Below are 13298 nucleotides of genomic sequence, written 5' to 3'. Positions count from 1 at the left end.
TCACTAACCACATTGTCTGTGGAAGGGGTCTACAAGCAGCAGGATGAAAGTAATACATCAGACATTTGGATTTTCAAAAAGTCTTTGACGATGTTAGATATCGAAGTTAAAGAAACAGCTAAAGTTGCCAAGGGACTGATAAAATAACCTACTGTAGACTGAAAGCTGGCTAGAGGGCAGGAAGGAAAGCATAGAACTTACCAGATGCATGAGAAACTCAAAAAAAAAATCCATTATCATGACGTGATGGTGAAAAGATTCATTAGTCAAACGGTATATAATTGCCAAATAAAGCAGACATACCCAGTGTTACAGAATTTCTTTAAAAGCTGTTTCTTAGATAAAACAAAGCAAAGTCAAGAGGGCTTCTGAATCTTTATCTCAAACTGGTGTAATGTAAGCAGTTCAGTATCACTTGAAGTTAAATAAGTTTGATACCAATTATTTTTGAAATAAATTATGAAGTTATTCTAAATTTTATCATTACTAAGTTTATTTCCACAATTAGTTTTAAGCACTGACAGAAAACCAGCACAATAAATACAGAAATTGAGAGAAAAACATATTTTATTTGCATTGAGGCAAAAAGAGCTCATCTCATTTAGGTAAAAGAGAGCAAATGATTTAATCAAGTTTTTGAGAATTTACAGACAAACGGGAAAAAAAATCATGCTTATCACACCAATATATGATTGAATTTCCTATGTCAAAACTCCCTTCCTTCAGACTTGGCACCATTTTTATTGCCCAGTACAATATTTCATGTCTTCGCTTGTCAAAACATCATATTACCTATGTAAACATCTGTTTTGTGTAAACTTCATAAAGTAAAGGGGAAAGCCTACTAATTTATTTCCCCACACACAAAAATAAAGTATTAACTAAATATTGAATTAATTGCAGCATATTCTATAGAATTTTGTTTCAATAAGAACTACAGCCTGTGCAACTCATAAGAAAAAGGGTGCAGAAACAAAAAGCAGATGTGCGGTGTCATGCATTAATGTAATAACATTATAAGGCAATAATAAAAAGGTAACTTTTTTTTTAAAGTATACTCGCCAAGACAAAAATCAAGGCTGAGTCAGTTTATTTTGGTAGTGTAGGATTTCTTCTTAGCTCAAGCTTTAGATTTTGTGCAATAACAGTTTTTTGTTTTTTTTTTTTTTTTTTTTTTTTTTACTTTTTCAGTTGAAATCATTCATGTGGAAAGTAAGAAAAACTCTGTTCCCAAAGAATCAACTACAGTAAAAATGGGGAAAGGAAATATTTGAAGTTAAATACTCCTAAAATAACTAACGTGAACAATAAGATCACTGCAGAAAAGTTCAGCAGCCTAAGTCAAAAGACTGAGTTAATACTATTTTTATAACCTTTTTGTTGCTTCTTTGTTCATTTCGTGCTCAGATTGAGTAAGAAACAATATCATATGGCAGTCTGGAAAGCCTGACATCACCAAAGATTTCCTTTATTGTTCAATGTGCCTTTGTAGTGCAAAGCAGAATCAACCTCAACCATTTAAGAAGGAAAGAGAAAAAACATTTCAAAGTTGATATAATTGATCTCAAAGTAATTATAATATCATGGTAATCAAAATGACTGTTTTTTTTTTTCCTGTAACTATAACTTAAGCTACTACTTGTCATTTTTTCAAACTGCGGTTCACATTAAAACATTTGCTGATAACAAAAGCTTTTCTTTGAAAACAACACTGTTTTACATCTAGTCAGGCAGCTTGTGCATATCAGAGCATTCTGTCAAGAGAGACATGGAAAAGGGCAAAGGAGAAGAAGCTGAAATATGGCTACAGCTTATCTGTGCCTCTAGCACACTACAGAATCTCAGGCAGCACTAGAGACGGCAAGTTTCTTCAGATGATCCATAAACACTTGCAAGCTGACATCGTCAGTAAGAATGGGTGCTCCAGACTCCTATAAAAGAAAACACAGAGAATGGGTTATACACATTGTGAAGAAAAAGCATTTTAAGGCACAATATGTGTATAATATATATAATATATAATGTTAAATAAACACGTCTCTAAACTGCAGTTTAGAATGACCTTCGAAGCAGATCATTACTGAAGTTCTCTGACAAAAATAAGTCCATATTTAAATAAATTTTCATATGTTTACTTAAATTCAGGCATAAACCACAGCTAGGACATGAGGAAATGGCCTCAAGTTGTGCCAAGTGAGGTTTGGATTAGATGTCAGGAAGAATTTCTTCACAGAAAGGGTGTTCAGGCTTTGGAACAGGCTGCCCAGGGAAGCGGTGGAGTTGCCATCCCTCGAGGTATTTAGGGACATGGTTTAGTGGTGGGCTTAGTAGTGACAGTTGATGGTCAAACTTGATGATTTTTTCCAACATAAATGATAGTATGATTCTATGACTACAACCCTTCCCGTATTAATGCGGTGAGGCAAAATATTTACATTGATCATACAAAACTCAGTGTTTTTGACAGCTCTGAATCCTAACTTACAAATTTGTAAAAGTAAATAACTTCTATACCACAACTCCCCTATCATTCCTATCGCAATGGAGCAAAGGTGACAAACGGAAATGTGCAAGCATCACAACTAGTAAATCAGCATTTGCCACTGAAACTCAGACACATCAAAATGAGGAAAGGAAAAAAAAAAAGTCCACTGAGAATCTGATCTGAGTGAGGGCCAACTAGCTTTTTTCAAGGAAATCTGGGTTAATCTTTTCCTACAGCTCTGTGCAATCTGAAGAGGCACACAAACATCTGAAGGTCATGCCACTACAAAATCTGAGCACAAAAAGATGAAAACCATTTTGGAGGTATTTTTGTAACTTAATTTTTGACCCCAGAATTCCAAAAAGTTCAAAATGTTTTTTTTAAAATCATCTTTAAGCAAATTTCCAATCTAAATAAAACAGTAGAATTATTACACAGCAACTCTCTTAAGTCCTTTGAAACAAATTGTCATTACTCCCATTTACAGGTGTATGAAGAATTCCTATGAATCTCAACAAACCAACCTTTTCAAAGGTAATAGGCACCCATAATTCCAAATGAAATCACAACCGTCTGAACTTATTACTAAGTGCTTCAAAACAAAGACAGGAAATTCTTAATGAGGTTGAGCTTCTTAATGAGAACTGGCTAAAGCTGCTTTTCAGTTAACGACCAAGGGACAAATCCAGGAGCAGTAAGTTTTTACTTCACTACATTACACTTGATACACTACACAGCAACTCTCAGGAAAGACCCTCTAAATTGTCTATCAACTTTTGGAGGCAGGATAAGAAGAAAGGATGTTATGCTCCCAATCCTGCCACATGCTAAGCCTGAGCTCTCCTTGTTTAAGAAGCCACGAGGGAATTACAAATAGTTTAATTCTGTGGCAGGATATGATTTGCCACCTTGTGTTTTATGCATGGAAGCAGTGCATCATCTCCCAGAAAAAAAAAAAAAAACAAACAGCCACTGGAGCTGTTACATATCTAAGAGATTTTTCCCACAGTGACTGCTGGTGGTAATCCAAGATATTTAAAACACACAAACTCTGATCCTGAAGCTTAACACCTTATTCAATACATGCATGCAGGCTGCTGCTGTCACCACCACCAACAGCAGTAGCTTTGCTCTGAAGACTAGGAACCCTTCATTCTAGTAGGTAGGAAAAAAAGTATTTTATTTCACGTGGAATACAATGAAAACCAGCAAGGGCTCACTGAACAATGTACAAGTCTGAAAAGCAGAAAAATTAGCTTTGATTTTGCACAGATCACCTCCAATTTTGTTTTCTGTTCATTTAAAAATTTCAGCTAAGGCATATAGTGAGAATTTAAATTTAATTAATAGTGATTTAGTAACAGCTAGCTGGGCATCTGGTAAGATTTGTGCCATTGACCTCCTCTTTCACTTCTAATTAAAAATTCCCCGTAGTTACCAACACAAAGATTAAAGGAAAAAACACAGAGCTGAAAATAAAGGTATGCTCAAATAAATGCCATATCGAATATAATCTGAAAATTTCAACTGCATCTTCAAAGACTGATCAATACACACTTTCAGAGCGAACAAAATAGAGCTGTATGAAATTAGTTTACCATTATTTTCTGAAAATGGTTTAAATATCATATAAGGCATCCATCTGCTAAAGTTTAAAAAAAAATCTTTACTTACAATGTTAAAAACCAAACTAGTCAATTCATCACCTCCTGAAACATGGTTTCAGTAGCGTGTGGGTGCCCTCTTCAGGTGAATGGGGACACATTTTTTTCTGTAGATGCAGTTATGAGCGGAGCACATAAAACTGCATGAAATAATTCAGGAAGCTCAGGACAAAAATAAGAGCAAAACCAACTCAGTTTAAAATTTTCTCCCAGCAGTTACATTTTTCATTTCTCAATGATTTTTACTTGACTCATCTTTCTTCAATAACAAAAAAGAAAAAAAAAGAAAAAACTATGAAAGCAGCAGGTTATTATGTAGAAAACACATTACAATGCCTCTGGGGAGATTAACACACAATTTCTTATGTTAGCCTGAACTGCGTTATTTCCAACATTAAAGGGAAAGCTGCTTTTTCTAATATGCTTCAAAAGGTCTCACTGAGACTTGTCCAGCATAAACAGTTTTCTTAGAGATCGGTGCAGTAATTGTTTTGGATTTGCATTTACATTTGGAATACCATTTCATTTGCTTAATAATTAAATGAGCAGAAAGCATTTGTCCTATACCATGAGAAATGTCAAAACTTCAGAAATTTCCAGGGAACAGACAAAAACCTTTCAAACTACATGGTTTGTGTGTATGTTGTGGCGGGTACATGAAGAGACCAGATTGCTGGCTACATTATCATCTTTGAAGGTAAAAGAGTTTTAAATGGTGCTGTCCCTGACTCAGTAGGAGGTTTTCAAGCATCTTCACTGTGGATCTCAGTGCTCTATTGCAACAGAAGTTTCATTAGAACCAATACATCTCTATGAAAATGTACCCTGATAAAACTAAACTGACAAAAATCGCTGCCATAGAATTGCTGCAGAGCCCTTTTTTTTGTGACTTGAACAGTGTATGCCCTTTACAAAAATACTTTAAAAGTGCAGTTAAAACGTAGATCCAACTGTTCGATGCCATTATATCTTCATAAGAAAATGACACTGCACCAGTATTCACCCACAGCAGTGTTTCTCTTCCCACTATAAAAGCTAAATTTGGAAGGAGTACATGAAACGGGATGCAACATTCAAGAACACAAGCTGCTATAGAAAGTTTAATTTTTGAGCTTATATATAACTTCCTTCCCCACAGACAAAAACGTGAAAAGTGTGGTCAATTGGTCCACACAAATTCTAGGAAATGTCAGTACATTGGTACTGGTGTATTTTTCAGTTCTTAAAAATAAGTTCAAAATTTATTTCTTCTAATGCAAAAAAGTTCTTCAGTCTTTATGTGTGGTAAGTGCCCTCATTCTAAGGAATGTGACCATACCTAAGAAAGATGGCTAGATGTGAAAGTAGCCTAACAGAAGCTTAAAAGAGAAAAACGGATCATTTTCATGTGAAGAAATGAAATCCTTTCTCCTTCGGAATTCTGGTGGCATTAGGCCACAACTGCTCTTTTTGTTTGTTTGTTTCAAAACTTGACATTATTACTTTTATGTACACAATGTCTCACTTGATTTCTGAAATATGGAAAAGGAACATAAAATTACATCTACAAGCTTCATCAGCATATTCACACTTACCTGTCCCCATGCGTACATATTGTTATGAGTCTGAGAGGGATTTACTTTTGAGAGCAGGAAACGAGCCTTTAAAAAAAAAAAGCACAGGCAATAGATTAATCTTCTCAAGCAAACATTTCTTACACATACCAGTTCTTATCTGTGGATAAAAACAAGCACAAGATGCCTAGTTCGAAGAGCAAGTAGCCTTTCAATAGAAGCCACTCTCCGGATTCCAATTCCGTTATAATGCAGAATTCTGCATATAACAGCTTCTCAAAGCAGCAGGAAGTAATTTTTCTTTTTCTAAGTACTAGCTAAACAAATGTGAACTTCAATAAAATATTGATTAAAAGTATCAAAAATAACACAAAGAATACTTCTGTTATTAATCTAAAGACCCTCACAAGCACTATTGTACACGTACAAGTGTACAAGTACTCCTACACGTCTTATACAAGGAATATGAGAGTCAAAGACAGCATGACAAAAACAGTACAAAATAACAGGATTCACAAATTAGGTGAAAAGATATGAAATATCTGGCTTTGTTAGTTTTAAAATTTCAGATGTTCATTTGCAATGTATATATATATTTTAGCAGAGAAATGCATGCCTACTAAAAAAATCTAAAAACATTAACGCATCACTTTCTAGATTATATAACATACACTTGACTATACCTGGCTTCCTCCATGCTCTGTATCGATATATCTGGGCATTGGAAATCTAGAGTGAAGAATTTCTTGGGCGTCATCTATCGGAGCTTGAAGCAAATGATGGAAGTTTTCATATTCCGGCATATCTTGGTAACCTGATTTCCGCCACTGAGCTATGGTCTAGGAATAGGAGGAAGAAGTTTAGAACTGATTCATCAATCTTTCTTAGAGAATAAACAGGGCACTTCAGAGAATGTGCCATTGCTCGCCTCTATTCCATCGCTCATCACTTTCTGCCTTAGAGTATATAAGGTCATTTTTTTAAAAGCCTCAATAAATATTGGCTCTAACAAGGTGTGCAAGTAATATACTACTAGTTGTTTTATTTTTTAAAACTTAAAAACGTGTTGTTTATCTATAGTTCCTTTTTTTTTTTCTTTATTCTTTGTATGCTAAGCACCTACTCCATGAGGACGTGGTATTATTAATAGTTCTAATATGTATATCCATTACACATCAGAAATAAATATTTATACTGACATTTATCTTTCATGGCCTGTAGTGCAGCCTCCCAACCTTTTAGTAGTGAAACTGGCTGCTCAAGATTAACTCAGTGATATGAGCTGTTATTAAGGAAAACTTGGAGGGAATCTCTGTAGGGGTCCCCCTTCTCTGCTTGGCAGCTGTTTTAAGCTGAGGCTCTTACTCCTGGCTCTTAACTAAGCTACACTGCATCCGTCACTGTACCTTGCCAGGTACCCCACTCATCTGGACCTCCGCCTGGGGACTTGACTTCCTGGCCTGAACTCTGACCTGCCTCATGCCCATCAACTCATCTGATGATCTGGCATGATGGCTGAACCTGGCTATTGTCTGCAATTTGCTCTGCTGCCTTGCTCACGTTCTGTGGGGCCAGGTCCTCGCTGGTAAGACCTCAGCCTGCCGTGTGATCATGCTCAGTTCCTAGCTCTCCTTCCCTCAAGGAGCAGCCCACCTGAGGGGAAGAAACCCTTGCTGCTTTCTGACAGCATCTTACAAAAATGCAAAGAACATTTTTCTACCTAAAAAGTATTGAAGTTTAGTTACTGTTTTAAAAAGTGCAGCTATGAGGACACGTTCCAGAACGTAATTTCCCAAACTCTCGGCTGGGAACCACTTACAGTTGCAAAGCTGTACAAATCAACAGCTCAGATCCTCCAGGACATGAAAGTCACGTGCATTTGTATTTATATTACTAGGGAACGTGTATCTACTCAGCTGCCAGAAGCAATTTCATTTCTCTAGAACAGTACAGATGAAGGGAGTCCCTAAAACATGGCGTTCCGTCTCCTTATCACAGAATAATTCAGAGGTCTAAAGTAAGCGAAAAAGCAGGGGTAGGGAGAAATAATATTCTCAAAAACTTGAAAAATATTCATCTAAAACAAATAATCTGCATACTGAAGTCAATTCACCTCAAACCTGTCAGAAGAAACAGGCCTAGACCAAAACAGCAAGTAATGCCAGGTATCCACGTACAGGCACATTGGCAGACCACCAAACTACAAACAATAATTATGATTTTGGTACTGGTTGCGCAGATGAAGTCAAGCACTGAAGTGCTTTAGAACTGGGGCTTGACTTTCACAATGTAGCACTCCTACAGAAAAAGGAGCATTTATGTAAAAGTGACTAATCTTACCTCTCCATGATAAATAAGGATCTGGAAAAAGGTGTCCATAAGAAGAATGCGATCTGGTAAAATGCTGCTGCTATCCAGAAGAACAGGCTAAGATTTAAAAATAAATAACAAATTACCAACTGATGCAAAACTGAGCAATCAGATGGCATTACAAGCTCTATGAGTAAGTCACTGAATGTTAGGAACCTTTTCCATCACTTACTAAAGCTCCCTATTTGCTCATTTTCATGTTACACATCTGCAACCCACACAATCTCATTGTAAAGTTATCCACCTTGATTCTGAATATATAACTTCATGAAAGTAATAAAAACAGAATTCATAAACTGAGACTTCTCTTATTATTATGCATTTTACTAGCCTAAGTACCTCCACATTTACCCATGCAATGCCATTAACTTTAATGATATTTCAGTGTGTAAATTTTCAGTGGTTATTCACATATGGAATTTGGGGGGTGGATTTTGGCTTTTTGTTTTTAGTCTTGTCCTTGCAGCTATTATTACTGTGTATAAGTATCTTCCCATACTGTATACTGTAAATACTGACAGTTTATGAGATCTGATTTAGTTTTTGAAGGTTTTAATTCACCTTAAGGGCCGTGTTACTATGTTGGCATTATATGACTTTATTGAATCAATACCTTATGATTCAATTGTATCAATCATATTAGGGACAACAAAAACATTAGTTATTCCAACAAAGAGAAAAGAGATTTATTACATATTCTACGCTGAGGTGTCAGCTACCATTTTAATCAAGTGGGAGCTTGATCATGCTTCCTTTTTGCATCACCCACATGAATAACTTTTATTTATATATGGGAGAATGATCTCACACTTCTGAGTATTTCTCAGTATGCCTCACTACTTTAATTTAAATTTCACTATTAAAGGTCTTCATCCACCCAACAAAAAAAAAATCCTAACAAAAGTCGGATGTCAGCCTGTCAAGATCCTTGCCTACTATGTTTATTCTCACTGTCTTACAGTCTCCTCACCCTATCTTATCTGACTACTTTTGTTGTCTCCTATCTTACCCTTCTTTAACAAGCTTCTTTAAAGATCATCTTTTTATTTTAGGTTCATACAGAATATGCCATGATATGGTCAACTGGGAGGTTCTGTACCAAATATGGTAACCACATCAAAATTAGAAGCTTTGGATGAGAGTATTAAAGATGGAGGGAGTTTTATATGTTTCAAATAAACAACTCTTCTTTCAAAATCCACTGAAAAATTACATTTTGAAATAAAAACATTTTTGTCAATATTTACATTCCGGCACCACATAAACAAAAACTGCTCTCAAAAACTAGCAAAAAAATTATCCCTTAGTTTAAAACACGATCTCCTAATAAGTGACTTTTCCTCTCAAGACTGCTACATCAGAATTCTGAGATATACCTCGTTCACAGTTTGTTCTATATAAAATGAATAGTTTCTCAAGTAATAAATTGTAAAACAATACATTTTATAACATGCATAACAATAAGGACACCATGTCTCTCTCAAAATAGGATCTTTTAATCTACAATTAGGTTACATATAATGGTACCTCTGGAGGTCCATTGAAGGAGTAGGCATAGAGAATTGGCTGAACCATGATAAGTGACTGCGTTAGATCTTGACGCATAAAATGGTGACGATAGTATGAGCTCTCATCTGGACTGTTGTTAAAAACTTGTAAGAAAGGAGATCTTCTCAAGTGAAACATGAACTGCAAAACAAAAATAATTTATTTGAACATTCACAAAATAGAGCTGTACAAGGAGAGATTTATTTTTTTTCCCCCACAAAATGAAGTACATTTGAATTCCAAGTCACAGAAACACAGAATGGGGTAAGGCTGGCAGGAACCTCTGGAAATCCCCTGGTCCAACCCCCTGCTCAAGCAGGGACACCTAGAGCAGGTTGCCCACGACCACGTCCAGGTGGCTTTTTAAAGATCTCCAAGGAAGGAGACTGCACAGCCTCTCTGGGTTGTGTCACCCACACAGCAAAGAAGCTTTCTGATGTTTAGAGAGAACCTCTTCTGTTCCAGTTTGTGTCCATTGCCTCTTACCCTGGTACGGAGCACCACTGAAAACAGCAAGTCCTGTAACTTTTCTAATTTGTATCTGTACCTTTACCATTTTTATATACTCACATGACAATGAGTCAGAGAGATCAGCTTTAACTGATCACAAACTAAGTTCCATCAAGTTAACAGGAAAAAGAACACTAACATGGCAAAATTATTTCAACTAACAAACTTCACAAGCAAATCCTTTCATTGCTGTATCAATCTCTCCACAACACTTCACAGAGAGATTGGTAGAAAACTTGAACAGAAATATCATGGAAATCTGTGGCAGTCCAAGAGTAACACAGATATGAGAGATAACAGAATGGAGAAATTTATTAGAATGGAGTATTAGCAAAGAACCTATTTAAAGTTTAATATACTAAAGTTCAAGTTCACTTCACCAGTGAAATGCTTCTTCCCGGGTGAGTACTGTGGGGAGTTGGCCAAGGGCCCCTGCCACTCAGGTACCAGCTGGGCATTGGTCAGCAGGTGGTAAGAAACTGCATTGTCATTCATTCGCTTTATTTGCTTGGTTTCGTTTTTTGTTTTTCTTTGTGAGGTGGTTTTCTTGGTTTTCTTTTTTTTTCCCTTTTCCTTTCTTATTAAACTGCCTTTATCCCAACCTATGAGTTTTCCAGCTTCTGCCCTTCCACTTCTCTTCCCCTCATCCCACTGTCTACCAGTGTGAAACCACCAAAGGCCTTTTCATTCTGATATCCAATGTCAAGTCTTATTTTACTCTGTGCTACAATGCCACTTCCTTCCCTAAGCATTCTTTCTTTATCCCTGATAAATAAACCTTCCTTCTACTCACCTGTGGGTAAAGTGAAAAGGTTTCTGAAAATCTGAAAGAGCTTGGATCGTCTTTGTGATACTCTCCAAATTTCTGACACTGTTGTAAAAGAAAAATGTATCTAAGCTAAGAAACACAGCAGCTTGATCATGCCATTACTGTAAGTTTTTTTGTTTTTAATAGACATATGATTTAAGGTGCCTACACTTTGTAAGGAAACCTGGCAAAAAAAACTGACATCAGTTCTTAACAAGCAGTGATTTCCTTGCACACGAGGCTTTAATCTTTTTTTCTGTTTTTTATTTAAATCATCAAGCAGAGTTAGATAATTAAACGTCCCTGAAAAACATGTTTGAAATAAAATTATTAATAATTACTTATTAATAATTTACAGTTAAGAAATAATATTTTTAAAAATTGAACTTTTGAAAATAAATAAATGGTTTTCTAGGGTTTTGTTTGTTTTTTGCTTAAAATACTTAATCTACAATATCACTAGAGGCACCAGAAAGTACATAAAACTTTAATTGCTGTTAGCATCATGCTAGATTTTCCCTCAATTGCTGGCAGTGACCAGCTGCTGAAGACTGAGGAGATATTAATAAATGTACTAAAAACAGAGATGTTCTTGCATCATTTAAAATAAAAACTCTCAGTTAATTCTTGTGGAAATGTAGCATTCAGTCCCACTTCCCCTCCCAGCCCCCAGTCCCACTTTTAAGAAACAACCACTGAACACTAGTCATTTAAAAAAGATATTGCCTAGAGACGAGAAACCAATTTAATTATTTTGAGTCCTTTTTACCAGTCGTATAAGTTGTCTGTCCAGCCATCTAAGCACATCAGGTCCCTCCTCTGTCTCTGCTCTATACACTGCCAATCTAGCCATGAGAATTGCAGCAGCCTCCTGGTCAAAAGATGCGGCAATGTTTTGAATCTGTGTCTGTGCATCTGCCCAGCTGCAAAATTAAAATACATATTTGCATCACCATGAAAGGAAAGGCATCCAACTTCAAAATATCCCTTCAAAATTAAGGCAAAGAAAACAGTGTTAGCAGTTTAACAGGCAAACTGATGCTGTATCTTCAAAAATCTACCAAGTATAAATGAGTAGTGTCTCAGTTAACTATTCTTCTTTCTTTTTTTTTTTTTAATTAGAAATGTCCCTTATCTGCGGAAATGCCATGGAAGAGAAAGCAATGCCAATTATAGAACAGTTATTGTAAAAAATTGACAAATTATAAAAAGTTACAGAAAATACCGTCCGCAAAGCTAATGACACATTTCCACACAAACAGCTTTCTTGTATACCTGTTCTGGAATATAATTTTTTGTCCTTCTCAGTTTACAAGGTGTACTATTACTCTGTTCTTTTACCATTCACCAAGATGATTTTGCTAATACAATGAACATTCATGTGATACTCCTATTAACATCAAGGGTATTGCTTTTTAATAAATTGAGTTTTCCATCAAATTACCAATTAATAATATCCTTTATCTTAAAGGGAACATCATTTGACACTGAAAAATGCCTCTATAATATTAAAGAGCATTTTCCAAAATTAAGTAAATTGACTCAAGGAAGCTGCAGGTGAAGATTATACATGGAAGAACAGGTATATTCAAAGCCCCTGAACTGCAACTAGCACTCACAAGCTAAGGTAGGAGGTGACATTTATCATTCCTTAAGTCTAACCATTTCCTCAATTTAGGCCACAGAATTTCACCCAATGTTTCCTCTTTGCATTACCCAAAATCACTTGGGTTACTTCAGAGCTCTCCCATAGCATGCTTACACAGCCATTGCAAGCTCCTGGAAAAGAAACAGCCCACAGAACAGCATAGGCAATTGTCCCAAAGGTATGATCATGCCTTCACCACCTGTGGCACTACATAACCCAAAACAGTGGACTGGTTATAAAATTTAAAGATTAAAAGGCAAACACTTATCCTCTTTTTCAGATATGATTCATCACTGGGAAAAAAACCACACATACTTTCTGGCAACTGTGGTCACTCTGATACGTCTCTGTCCACTGGAATGCTGGTACTGAGTCACAAACTGGATTGCACCGCGTCCTCCTTGAGGAATTGGAGCATTGTGCTAAGCATGGGAGGAAAAAAAGACATGTAGGAGACTCTAAAGATCTTGCAGCGTAATTTGAAAACGGATAAACAAATTATTAGAAAATTATAAAATTCTTAACAAAAGGCAGCTGAAATTCTGTAAATGCGTTGACTGATGCCTTTTATCATACCAACCATCTCTACCAAACATGACTAATAAACTTGGAGACTGTCAAGGCATATCAGGATCAGCTGCTGCCTCCACCAGATACCCTTAAAGGAATGGACGCTCTCTCCTTCCGCATACTCCCAGACACAATACTTTCA

At 36.1% G+C, this 13298-nt stretch overlaps 1 protein-coding gene across 8 annotated transcripts in view; it reads right to left on the bottom strand.

The window, feature by feature from the left end:
* Positions 1-549: 549 nt before the first annotated feature.
* The window catches only part of SEC23A (SEC23 homolog A, COPII coat complex component), a 31036-nt gene continuing 18287 nt past the window's right edge, over positions 550-13298 (bottom strand). For all 8 annotated transcript variants that reach the window (XM_040559776.1, XM_040559775.1, XM_040559773.1 and 5 more), the window contains 8 exons: positions 12902-13008; positions 11708-11861; positions 10924-11001; positions 9600-9761; positions 8043-8129; positions 6386-6541; positions 5724-5789; positions 550-1931 (listed from right to left, as the gene is read on the bottom strand). In XM_040559776.1, coding sequence (XP_040415710.1) covers positions 1842-1931; positions 5724-5789; positions 6386-6541; positions 8043-8129; positions 9600-9761; positions 10924-11001; positions 11708-11861; positions 12902-13008 — 900 coding nt within the window. In that variant the 3' untranslated portion in view covers positions 550-1841. The remainder of the gene's footprint in view (positions 1932-5723; positions 5790-6385; positions 6542-8042; positions 8130-9599; positions 9762-10923; positions 11002-11707; positions 11862-12901; positions 13009-13298) is intronic.

Source organism: Cygnus olor, chromosome 5, assembly GCF_009769625.2.
Source record: "Cygnus olor isolate bCygOlo1 chromosome 5, bCygOlo1.pri.v2, whole genome shotgun sequence".
NCBI classification, from domain to species: Eukaryota; Metazoa; Chordata; class Aves; order Anseriformes; family Anatidae; genus Cygnus; species Cygnus olor.
The sequence above is the reverse complement of the archived record's forward strand: the minus strand, read 5'-3'. Positions and strand labels throughout refer to the sequence as shown.